Genomic DNA, 12,090 nt, shown 5'->3' on the forward strand with positions numbered 1-12,090 from the left:
AGCTTTTTTTGATGGTGGTCAGAGGGCTGCTGGGACCCCCACGATTCGCAAGGCAAGGGGGGAGTCTCATCCGTGGGGGACCAGGGTCAACACATGGGGTGGAAACCGCCATCCTCGGTTGCACCGGCTTTGGGATTTGGGGGCCTCTCTCTGCTCTGACCCCCCCCAGGACAAGAGGGACAGCTGGGGCTGGGGGGGGGGTGTCTTGGGAGGGGAGGCTGAGTCCGACCTGGGGTTGTTCCAGGAGTTTTGCAGCAGGGAGAGGGACGAACGGTGCCGACATGTCGGGGCTCGTCCTTGCCTGCCCCCCGCTCCCCCCGCTGTGCCGGACAGCCGGAGGAAATGACGACAGCTTGCTCCAGCACAGCCCTGCCTCAGCCTCACGTCCCAGCCCTCCTCTTCCTCTCTCCCTCCCGCAGCCCCCACCGGGGTTGCCCCCCCCCAGCCAGGCAGATCCCCCTGCCCCAGAAATGGGGGGGGTAGTTGAGGGGTTCAGGGCACCCTGTTTCCCCCAGGGTAGGGATGGCCCGAGGCAGGAGGCTGCTGGGATGTGAAGTCCTCCACGGCCCCACACTGCAAACGGTGGTTGGGCCTCCCCATTACGGGTTTTTACAATCCTTGTGGTCCTTGGGGTGATTTTTTTCTGTGAATCACGGGTTTTTAGGAGCCCTTGCGCTGCAGAGCTTGGGGGGGGTGGCGGCGGACGGCAGGGGAAGCAGTCAGAGCCTCTGGTTTTATTTTATTGAAAAAAAATGGGCTTTGGAAACTCTGGGGATTTAGGAAACTCCTTCCTGTGCCTTCCAGCCCTTCTTTGGGGCTGGGGGAGAGGGGGGAGGCGGGGGGGGGCAGCACCCTGGCAGTGGGTGCTGTGCAAGTGGGATGCTCCCACTCGGCCCTGCTGGCAAGCGGGAGCTGGGCCAGTTCAGGCACTCACTGGGGTGCTCCGAAGGGCTCCGGGTGCTCCGAGGGGCTCCGAGGGACTTGGGGGGTCTCTGAGGGGCTTCAGTTGCTCTGAGGGTCCTGGGAGGCTCCAAGGGACTTGGGCTGCTCTTAGGGGCCATGAGTGATCTGACAGGCTCGGGGTGCTCCCAGGAATCCAGGGTGCTCCAAGGAACTTGGGGTGCTCAGAGGGCACTGGGATGCTCTAAGGGGGGGTCATGGGTGCTCTAAGGGGGGGGATCAGGGTGCTCTAAGGGGGGGGCCCAGGGTGCGCTGAGAGGTTTGGGGAGCTCCAGAAGGATTGGAGGTACACTGGGATGCTCTAAGGGGGGGTCCAGGGTGCTCTGAGAGGTTTGGGGAGCTCCAGAAGGCTTGGGGGTACACTGGGATGCTCTAAGGGGGGGTCCAGGGTGCTCTAAGGGGGGGTCCAGGGTGCTCTGAGAGGTTTGGGGAGCTCCAGAAGGATTGGAGGTACACTGGGATGCTCTAAGGGGGGGTCCAGGGTGCTCTGAGAGGTTTGGGGAGCTCCAGAAGGCTTGGGGGTACACTGGGATGCTCTAAGGGGGGGTCCAGGGTGCTCTAAGGGGGGCTCTAGGGTGTTCTGAGGGGTTGGGGGAGCTCCAGAAGGCTTGGGGGAACCCTGGGATGCTCTAAGGGGGGCTCCAGGCTGCTCTGAGAGGTTTGGGGAGCTCCAGAAGGCTTGGGGGAACCCTGGGATGCTCTAAGGGGCTCAGGGTGCTCTGAAGGCCCCCGGGGTGCTCCGAGCCCCCCGGGATATTCCAACCGCTCGGCGGGGGGGGAGAGGGCAAAAACACACAGGAAAAAACAGCCGGGGGGGCACCGGGCCGGGGCGGGGCCGGGCTGAACCACCCGCCCCCCCCCCCCCCGGTCCTCCTCCTCCTCCTCCTCTCCCCCCGCCCCGCTCTCGCGACAGCTCCACACAGAAAATGGCCCCGCGGCCGCGCCGCCGCTGATGCGCGCTCCGGGCGGCGCCGGCCCCGCCGCAGCCCCGGTACGTGAGGGGAAGGGAGGTGGGGGGGGACACACCGGGAAGGGAGAACCGGCCCCAGGGGGATGTACCGGCCCCAGGGGTGGTGGGGCAGCCGTGGTACCGGGCCCCGGGTACCGGGGCTTTGCAGAGAGATGGGACGTGCACCGAGGATTTGGGGAGGGGGTCCGGGTAAAGCTGCCCTGCCCGTAGAGGGGGGGGGCACTAGCCGTGGGGCTGCTGCCCACGGGGGGGGCTCTAGGTGATGGGGGCCACTAGCAGTGGGGCGACTAGTCATGGGGGCTGTGTTGTTGTGTACAGGGGCTGGTAGCCACGGGTGTGTTACCCATGGGGGGCTACTGGCCACAGAAACCGCTAGCCGTGGAGGTGCTATCCATGGGGGGGGGGCTGCTAGCCAGGGGGTTACCACCTGTGGGGCTAGTAGCACAAGGACAGCTAGCCACGGGAGCTGTTAGCCCCCCGGTCTTTGGAGGCGTGTGTGGCCCGTGGGAGCACCGGGACCCGCTTCACCACCCCGAGCATCCCGGGGCTGCGCCCACCGGGGTCTCCCCATGGTCCCTCCGTCTTCCCACACACGTGGGAGCCGCTTTGTTGCTGTCAGGGGCTGGGGATGCGGCTGCTCGTCCGCTGCTGGAGCAAGGGGCTTCCCACACCTTGGCCATGGTGTGAACTTAAGCCGGGCCAGGGTCACCGGCTCAGGGGGCAGCTTTGTCCAGGCTCAGGGATGAGGGTCCATCCTCCCCAGATGGCTCCCGAAAGGAGAGAGGGGTTTTTTTCCAGCTGAAGAGCTGATGTAGCCCAGTGGATCAGCCGGTCGTGGGCAAGCAGGTAAAGGTGGGCACCAGGATGGTGCGGGGATGTGGGGAAATGGCAGCACGGTTATTCTCCATTCACGTGCCACCTATGTCGCTGATGGCTTGGAGAAAGCCAGGGGGATGGCAGAGACCCCCAGGCTGCCGAGGGCGGCTCTGGGGGGAAGGCTGAAAGATGTTTCCCAAGGAACCACTGAAAGGCTTCAGCCAAGCTGCCCCCCGCATCTGCCGTGGGGATGTGGCATGGTGGCTGTGCACAAGGCTTGGTGCTCACCCCCTTGGATGCCCACGCTGCCACTGGCAGCAGCTGCAGCAGGGTTCGGAGTGGGCTCCGCGGGGCTCTCCGGTCAGATTTTCTGAGTTGGAAAGCAGGGAGCCTGCCCTTGGAGCCAGGTGGAGGGATAAAACATTAAAACATCAAGGCAGCAGCTTTGCTCCAGCCCAAGTTGGGATTAGGGCACCCAAGTTGCAGTGGGCATCGCAAAGCAGGGGCTGCCGGGCAGCAGAGATGCCCCAGTGCATCTTCCCCGCCCCCCAGCAACTCTTGCAGGGCTCTCTGTGATGCCTGAAGGCAACAGGAGAATTTATGATGTACGTTTTAATTTATGACATGCATTTTAACCCCCGTGACCGGTGGCTGGAGCGTGTGCCGGGGTGGGTGGGGGGCTCGCCGTGCTGGCAGGAGCCGTGCTGCTGTCACAGCCTGTGCTTCCTCCCTCCGCGCCGCTCGGCGCTCACCGGCTGAGCGATCACATGAGCCCCTTGTTCGGAGTCTTTGTCTCTCATCTCCTACGCCGAGGAGCTGCATTTTGGGAAGCTTCTGCAACCTCTGGCCATAGACCATGCAGAGATGCTCAAATAGGATTATTTGTCCTATTTATCCTCCCGGGGAGGGTTTGTAAAAGTCTTCTGTGCTTGGCGATATGTATAAACCCCCTGGTTCATTTGAGAGAGATGAGCTGTATTAATTATTAACTGAATCAGCACCAGGAGGCTGCTCTTGGGTGACCAGTAGCTGCAAACCCTCCTGCTCACCCTCGTTGCTGTCAGCTCCCTGAAAGGATTTTTCCAGGGTCCCTGTTTACCACGGCAGCCAGAGCGAGGGAGTTTGGTGCCAGCAGGTTTTCAGGGAGGCTGGACCTGTGGCAGGAAAACCCTGCGAAAAGCAACACCAAATTTGCCATGGCTCCAGGATTTGGGTTTCCAGAGCAGGGTTTGTACCAGCGCTGGGGGAGTCACATCTCCAGTGGCCATGTGGAGTCACTGGGGCTGGGGACAGTCACAGGTCAGTGGCACCTGGGCCAGAGCATCATGCTCAGGGTTGCAGAATAGAGGGTCCTGGAGAATGAAAAGTGTTGGACACCATCCCGCGGGAGGTGACAAATGACAGCAAAATGATACAGGTGGCACCAGCTCCCTGAAAAGCAGGGCCTGGGCCGAGCGTACCGTGATGCTACGGTGCTGCTGTCATGTTTGCTGCTGAAAACGCACCCGCGTTGAACAGCTTTGCTCTGGTGGGACGTTGGTGGGGCCGCAAGCTGGGTGCAGGCGGGTGCAGGCATGCTGGCTGCAACGAGGTGTGCCTGCATCCATCCCGCCTGCCCTCACCGGACCTGCCCGTTAGCATCTGCTCAAGAAGCATTTTCCCAGCTTTTCTGGAGAAAAAAAAAATGAGCTTAAAACGCATTACTGGGGTACCGCCTGCAACTGGGAAATGGAGAGCGGCATCAGACAGCACATCCGAGAGGGAGCGGAGGGAGGTTTCAGCAAGAGCTGTAACATCTGAAGGCACCGCTGGGTTTGACACTGGAGCACCGGGAGGTCGGAGCACCCTGCTCTGGGAGATGACAGCCCTGCTGCAATTTTGCCAAGGAAGAATTTCCTGGTTTCTTGAAAAAACTTGCCTGTGTTCCAGCTGAGCTCTTGGTGGGGTGGGCACGGGCATCCTGCTGCCTTACGGCCTCATCTGGAGGCTGTCGGAGACCATCGGTCCCCAGGGCACTGTCAGCAGGCCCTGGGGACAGGCAGTGGCATCAGCGATTGATCCAGAGTCAGCGTTTCCAGTGGGGAAGTGGGGACCTGGGGGGAGGTTCACTAGTCTCAAGGACTCACGCTATCAGGCAGTGCTCCAGGAGCACCGAAGCTCAGTGGCTTCAGGGACGGCCACCGAAACGTGGCGGTGCCGCACGGATGCTGCACAAGGGGCTGAGCAGGAAGATGCAGCCCTGCCTCGACTCTTTTAATGCTTTCTCCCTCGAAAGAAGATTCCCAAGACCTTTTTTCCCCACCAAAAACTGCATTTCCCCCTCCTGATAAAACAAAGCTCCATCAAAACTGCTGTGAACTTTCTGCGCGGTGTTTACCCTGTCTTGGCCGTGCTGCTTCGAGCAAACCAACCCCTCCGGTCAGGGCTGAATTTCCCCTCCCGGGACACGATCAGCCCCTGGCTCTGCCCCAAACCCCCCACTCTGTGGCCGACCCACCCTCCAGCTGGTCCCAGCCTCGGTGCAGGTTGCATCCCACAGTGCCAGCAGAAGCCGCTGAGCTGAGAAAACAAAAACAAAACAAAACAAAAAGCAGTGCAACCCCCAAACAAAGCCGCAAGCCTGGGGGCAGCCAGAGAAATAATCCCGCATGGATTTCCCCCCCCCCCCGCCTCTGATTTATTGCCTGATGGGTTGCAATCCCAGCACTGCCGGTTGCTGCAGTAACAGCCGCTGAGCCCGTCTTTGCCAGGCTAAAGCCCGGCTGTGTGCAACCGGCCGGGAGCTGGGCTGGAGCGGAAAAGCTCAGAAAATGCCTCTTGAATAGATGCTAACGGGTAGGTCAGGTCCAGCAAGGCCAGGAGGGATGGGCTGGATGCGGGCGCACCTCATTGCACCCAGCAAGGCTGATCTCTGGGGAGGTTCCCAAGGGACGTTTGCTTTGGGAGTCATTGAGCTCTTGGGGAAACATTAACCCTCTAACCAACTGCAGATGTACATGTTGCGGCCACTCTGCAGCCCTGGCACTGATTATTTATTATTATTATTATCATTATTGTTGTTGTTGTTGTTATCATCATTATTGTTGTTTTCTTTTCTTTTTAACTTTGATATTAAGACACTGTGAGAAATCTCCCAAAGTGAGGGAATTTTTGGATGCTTTTTGCTGGGAGTCAGTGTTTGGCTTTTGCGTGTCGAAGCCTCGTGCTGAGGCTCTGTGAGGCCAAGCCGATTTAATTTTGGGGCCCATCTGATGTAGTTTGTGTGAAGGAACTGTCCTCGCACACGCCTCAGCATCGGGCCCTGCTGCCTATGCTCCCAGTCATGCAATGGGACCTGCTGCTCTTCTCAGCTGGAAAACCCTTTGAAATTGTGGTTGGAAGCGGGTGGGGGGAGCATCCATCAAGACCCCAGCCCAGCTGGGAGCAAGAGAGGCTGGAGCAGCTCCTGCAGTCCCTGCTTTGGGGGGGTCCTGTGGTTTTGAGGGGGGGGGATTTTTGACTATAGACGCTGTGGGCTGTATGTTACCACAAAGTGGGAGTCTGGTGATGCGTGGGTCAGGCTGTGCCAGATGGCAGCTGGAGGGGGACCTTTTGCGGGCTTTGGACCACCCCTGGGGTGGGAGAAGCAGGAAGGGATGATGACAGCTTTGGCTTCAAAGCCTGGCCACTGCTCCCCTTGGGGGGGCCACACTCAAAGCCCTGTTGCAGCGCATCCACCCCACAGAGGTGCTGCAGAGCCTTGTGAAGCTGGGATCTCCTGCCAGCTTGGCCCTGGAGGTCCCCAGGCAGGAGGGTTGGTCCCACAGCCACGGGACACCAAGGAGGAGGAAGAGGCAGTCGACATCGCTCCTTGCTGGGCTTTAACCTCTCACCCTTGCCCTCGGTATAGCATCGCCGGGAGAAGACGCCGTCGGCAGTGCGTGCCTCACCCCGTGCCCACCACCATGAAGACGGAGAAGGACGAGGCTGTGCCCGCCTTCTCCCTGGGGGGTAAATATACCGGAGAGGGGGCAGGTGAGTCTCTTGTGCCACGGCGGGGGGGGTTGGTGAGAGGAGTCAAGGCAGGACAGGGGGTAGAAGCCTTCAGTCCTGTTGCTGTGTGGTCCCTTTGGCCAAATCACACCCAGAGGGGTGGCTGGGAGCACCCTGAGGGGTTGCGTGGCTGTGCATGGGTGCACATGGTTGTGCAGGGGTGTACACGTGGCATCACCCCGTGTGTTCAAGATGCCAGCAAGCTTTGTCTTCGTACCAGCAGCTTTTTCTAGAGCAAAGACCCACCCGTCTCTAACCACCCTGGAGGGCTCCTGCCTCTCTGGCCCCTTCCAAGCCAGACCCCACCAGCCCCCCCCCCCCAATTGCCTGAACCCCTCTTTGTAAAGGGTAGGAAGGAGAGCAAAGAGGGAGGTGGTTTAGGCAGGGGCCGAGGCTTGTCTCTGCCCACGGCAGCCGGCGCCCGCTGCCTAACGGCCTCTCCCCGGCAGGTTGCAGCGAAGCGGCTCTGCCCGGCGGCCCCATGCCGGTGGCAGGGAGCGGAGGGACCCCAGCCCCGGACCTGCGGCCGCTGAAGCGCAGACCTGTCCCAGGTGAGCCGAGTCCCAGCCCCGCCCCGGGGAGGTGATGGCAATGGCCAGGGCAAGGGAACGAGGCCAACGGATCTGTCTCCTTCCAGGGAAGCACTACCAGTGCTCGAGCTATGGCTGCAAACTGGCCTTCCCCAGCATGCAGGAGCTGATGGACCACCTGAAGGTTCACTACAGACCCACGCAGTCCCTCGAGGGTAAGGCCGTGACACCCTGCGTCACTCCGGGGTACCCTTTTTCGCCTGGGAGGTGGCAAAGCGGGGCTTAAAGCTGAGGCAGCACTGGTGGTGGTGCCTGTACCTCCAGGAGATGCTGCACAGCACCAGATGGGAATGGGGAGAGCGTGGGAGGTGCTGGACACCCACCAGTGGGGCTACCCCCAGCCCCAGGTGGTGCAGCACAGCCGGGCTGTTGCTGAATCTCTGCCCTATTTCTTTGCTTAGGCAAAACCTTCCACTGTCCCACGCTGGGCTGCACAGAGACCTTCCCCAGCATGCAGGACCTCATGGCCCACATGAAGGTGCACTACAAGCCAAACCGCTACTTCAAGTGAGTCCCGCTGGTCCCCATCCCCATCCCATGCCACCCTGCCATCTCCCTGCAGACACCTCCCACGGCGTGACCTATCCGGGGGCACCCGGCAGCTCTCAAACAGCCCCAGGCACATGGGCTCCCACCTTTGCAGACCCCCCCACCACCACCACCATCTCAGCGGCAGACCCCCAGGGCCAGGGTTGCCGGGGCTTTGGGGATGATGCAGAGGGGAGCGTCGCCGCTGACGTTGCCTCCTCGGCCCCGCAGGTGTGAGAACTGCATGCTGCGCTTCCGGACGCACCGCTCCCTCTTCAAGCACCTGCACGTCTGCTCCGACAGCGCCAGCAACCCCGCACCACCCCCCAAAGCCGACAAGCCCGTCCTGCCTGCTACCTCTGCCCTGGAGAAGGAACCCCCGGCCAAGCCACCCGAGGGGTTGCCCAAGCTCCCGAGCGTTATCCGGCCCCCGGAGAAAGAAGCCATCCTCCCTGGCGCGGACACTGCCCCGGCGGCCCCCGCCGCGCTCCCCACCAGCCTCCCCGAGCTGCCCGGCTCGCTGGAGGCCCTGCCGCTGGTCTCGCCGGCCCCCCACCCCTTCCCGCTGCTGGAACCCAGCCTTTTCGGGCCGTCGTCCTTGACTCGGTTTTCGGGGCCACCCCCCTCCTCGGTGCCGGGGCCGTTCCTGTCCTACGTGCACCCTTCGCCCTACAGCTTGCCCCAGCCCCCGGCGCAGCATCGCCTCCGGCCCTACATGCCGGGCCACGGCCCCCCCATCTCCAACGCCGTCTGGAAGAAAAGCCAAGGTGAGCGCGCGGGGCCGTTCGGGCAAACCTTCTTCTGCTCCTGCCTTGACCAGCAGCTCCCGGAGGAGGACCCACCGTCGGCCAGCCGAGGATCCCCCTCCTCCTGGCCCCACGCAGGGCCAACCTGGCCCCCCCCCGGCCCCATCCCACCTCCACCCCACCCCTCCATCCCACCCATAGGGATGCTCAATTGGAGAAAGCACCAGCAACCACCAAAAACAAGCCTCTAAATTTTCCCAGCCCTGCTGCTCCCCGGCGTGCTGGGGGTGCGAGGCGGGGGGGCCGGGCCAGGCCTGCCCTCCCACGTGTCCCCCCCCAGGGAGGGGAAGACCTAATGCTTGTCTTGCCCCTCGATTCCCTCCGCAGGTGTGAGTGTCAGCCCACTCCTCCCATGCTTTGGCTCAGGAGTGACTCCAGGTTAGTTTGGCACCTACTGGTTGGGGGCTGCTTTCTGTCACTGGGGGGGGGTTGGTGGGTGGTGGGGGGGGGCCACAGGGAATGGGAGAGGCCCCACGAGGTGCCGCCATGCTCCCGGAGAGCAGAGGGGGAGGGCGGGCTCCCTCGTTTTTGGGAGCCACGCGGAGAGGGGATGCTGCCTAGGTAGGCTCGGAGATGGGAGGGGTTGCCAGTTGCACCCCCCCCAGCCGCAGGAATCACCCAAGCTGGTTCCTCCGGCACCCAAGGGCAGAAGCAGCAGGAGAAGGAGCTGCAGCAGCTGCTTGGGCTTGAGTCTTCCCAGTTGCCCCAGTCCCGAGGCCGGGCTGGAACCCGCTGCCCTTTGCTCCGTGGGATGCAGAGAGACGATGGCCAAAGGGAGGTCAGGACCCGGGGGCACAGCCTTGCTCCCCGCTCCCAGATATGGGGTTCCTCCCTTGGGAAGGGGATCTCCGTGCATGTGGGACTTGGAGCGGAGGGGGGCTCCTGCCCCCATAGCACCAGCTGATCCGAGCCCCGTGGCACCCAGCACGATGCAACCGGCACCCGGGGCCGCCTGCCCTGCACCGCTTTGCACGGCTCCCGCCGGCAGTGGGGGCTCCTGGGCACAGCCCCCCCAGGCCGTGGCGGGGGGCCGACGGGCGAGCACTGTGCTTCCCTCCTCGCCCGTCCTTGCAGGGCACTCCTCCAACAGCCGCATCGTGTGGGAGCACACGCGGGGCCGCTACACCTGCATGCAGTGTCCCTACTCCACCGCCTCGCGGGAGGAGATGACCCTGCACATCGAGGACCACCGCAAGAACCCCCCGCCACCCGGGCGCCTGGACACAGAGATGGGTACGGCCCGGGGGGGGAGAGGTGGCAGGAGGGACCCCCAACTGCTGGGATACTGGTGGGGAGCGGGCTTGATCTGCCCCGCATGGACAACGCGTACCCCAGTCCCTCTGTCCTGGAGGGGGGTGATCAGCTGCTGGGGTGGACGCTGGGCTTCAGGCTCCTGGCTTCCCAGCCTGCAGCGATGCCCCGGGGGGGGTCCATATGCCCTCCCCAGCCCCTGAGCAGCCTCCTGTGGGAGCCAGGGTGCAAGGGTCTGGGCTGCAGTGCTGACTGCTCTCTTCCCTCTCCCTTCAGATTTCGGGGTGGGCCTCGCCTCCTTCCACGCCAAGCTGACGCCGGAGATGGAGAACTCCCTGTACTCCCAGCTCTGATGCCCCCGGCTCCCACGGAACTGCTCCTGCATCTCCCCATCCCTCTCCCCCTGCTCCAGCCAGGCAGGGGGGCACTGCACAGCCCCATGCCACTGCACTGGGATAGGGACCCCTTCTGGGTACCAGGAGCATCCCCCAGCACAGGGTTGCAGAGGGGCAGATGTTTTTTTTTTTTTTCTCTTGAATTTCTACCCTCCCTTTTGTTTTTGGAAACTCTAAGCACCCGGAACCCCATGTCTCCCTCCCCTAAAGGTTTCATTGCTTCAGCTCCAGGGGCTCTGGGGGGAGCCCGGTAGGTTGCTCAGGAGTTAGTGGACTTCTCTGAAATAAGGTCTCCTAATAATAAATGGGAATTGTACAGGAGCAGCTGCTGGGAGAGCCTCTGTCAGTCCCTGCGGCGGCTGGGGGTGATGGGGGAGTGATGTTGCCCTTAAGGAGGGGGCAGATGGGGGGGGGGGGGCAGGGGGTATGTGTCCCAGCCTGACTCTGCTCCCAGGCTGGCCCTGCACAGGGCAGGTTTGGGGAAGGGGAAAGGGAAGGGGTGCTGCCTGCCACCCCCCCCCAGGCCATCAACACATTCCAAACCACAAAAGGCTCCTGAGAAGCAGAGTTGGAGCTTCTGCCACCTGCATCCCAGCACCCAGATTGGGCACCCAAACTGGGGTAGAACTCCGGTCTCCTTGTCCAGCACCCAGCCAGCCTCCGTGCCTGTCCCAACCCCACCACAGGCAGAGGTGCCAGGAGGCCACTCAGCACTGGGCAGCAAGTGGAGATACAGGGCTCCTGCCCCATCCCAACAGCTCCACTGTGCCCTGGTCCCCAGCCCTGGGGGGGCTGCACAGCCCCCTGCACACACACACCCCCCCCCGTGGGAGCCACGCAGCTGCACGTTCTCACCCCAGGGCTCCCCAGGTCCCACTTTGCCTGCGCAGGTGCCAGCCCCATCCCAGTGAGGTGAAAAGTTTGCTCCAAACTGGTTTGAGCAAAGGCGTGCCGCTACATGCCAGTGCCCACGCTGGCTCTGGCCAGGCGCCAGCCGCCGCCGGAGCGAGGGACGGGAGAACCAGCACCCCGCTGCTCTGCACCCCCGGGTCGGGTGCTGCCGCCAGCCCCAGGAGGGGACACAAATCCCAGGGGAAGTGTTGTTTTGTTTTTTTTTTTTTTTTTTTTTCCCCTGGCTCTTGCACACAGAGCTGCCCTTTTCCCAGACACATTCCCCCCCCAGAACACAAGTCCCACGCAGGGAGGGGAGCTTCACCTTCCCACCCACCCCCTGCTGCCAGTAGCAAGTGTACAGCCCCCCCCCCCCCCCCGTGGGTACACCAAACCGGGGGGGGGGACACAGAGCCAAGCCCCAGTGCCTGCAGCTCTGCCCTTGATGGGGGCTCAAGAGGGGTCCGACAGCAGCCTGGCTGGGGTGGAGGTGCCTTCCTCCGGCTGCAGTCCCTGCCCACAGCCGAGCAGCATCCCACACTGCCACGGTTCACTCCTGCTTGCACCCCTCGCCACGATGCCTTCCCCAGACACCAGTGGGGACTGCGTCCCGGGGGAGTCGCTGGCCAGAGGCAGCACCGGCCACGGACAAGGACGGCAAGGATGGAGATAAACCAGGGGAAACGGAGAACCAGCTGGACAGACAGACCAGGCCGGACAGATGGAGCTGCAGTTCCAGCACCGCTGCCTCTGTGCACAGGAGCGAGTTGCTCCCCACTGCAGTGGGGCAGCCCTGCAGCCACCCACCTGGGTGGGGAGGGGGCAGCGAGGCTGTATTTGAAAGGGGAGCC

At 62.8% G+C, this 12,090-nt stretch overlaps 1 protein-coding gene across 2 annotated transcripts; it reads left to right on the forward strand.

Moving 5' to 3' along the window:
• The first annotated feature begins 1,831 nt into the window (after positions 1-1,831).
• ZNF414 (zinc finger protein 414) lies at positions 1,832-10,669 on the forward strand. Of its 2 annotated transcripts, XM_069790168.1 has the most exons (9): positions 1,832-1,951; positions 6,636-6,760; positions 7,228-7,329; positions 7,416-7,523; positions 7,770-7,875; positions 8,128-8,663; positions 9,030-9,080; positions 9,777-9,935; positions 10,230-10,669. In XM_069790168.1, the coding sequence occupies exons 2-9, from the start codon at positions 6,691-6,693 to the stop codon at positions 10,304-10,306; spliced, it is 1,209 nt and encodes a 402-aa protein (XP_069646269.1). In that variant the 5' UTR covers positions 1,832-1,951; positions 6,636-6,690; the 3' UTR covers positions 10,307-10,669. The 2 variants fall into 2 exon arrangements, with proteins under 2 accessions (XP_069646269.1, XP_069646270.1); XM_069790169.1 differs by lacking the exon at positions 9,030-9,080.
• The last annotated feature ends 1,421 nt before the right edge of the window (positions 10,670-12,090 follow it).

Source organism: Haliaeetus albicilla, chromosome 8, assembly GCF_947461875.1.
Source record: "Haliaeetus albicilla chromosome 8, bHalAlb1.1, whole genome shotgun sequence".
In the NCBI taxonomy this organism is placed as follows: domain Eukaryota; kingdom Metazoa; phylum Chordata; class Aves; order Accipitriformes; family Accipitridae; genus Haliaeetus; species Haliaeetus albicilla.

Excerpts from the sequence above, each read along its gene's own strand:
- ZNF414 (XM_069790168.1), top strand. The coding sequence starts at position 6,691 with ATGAAGACGGAGAAGGACGAGGCTGTGCCCGCCTTCTCCCTGGGGGGT. Across the intron at positions 7,524-7,769 it reads ACCCACGCAGTCCCTCGAGG|GCAAAACCTTCCACTGTCCC; the intron begins GTAAGGCCGTGA and ends TTCTTTGCTTAG. Across the intron at positions 7,876-8,127 it reads AAGCCAAACCGCTACTTCAA|GTGTGAGAACTGCATGCTGC; the intron begins GTGAGTCCCGCT and ends TCGGCCCCGCAG.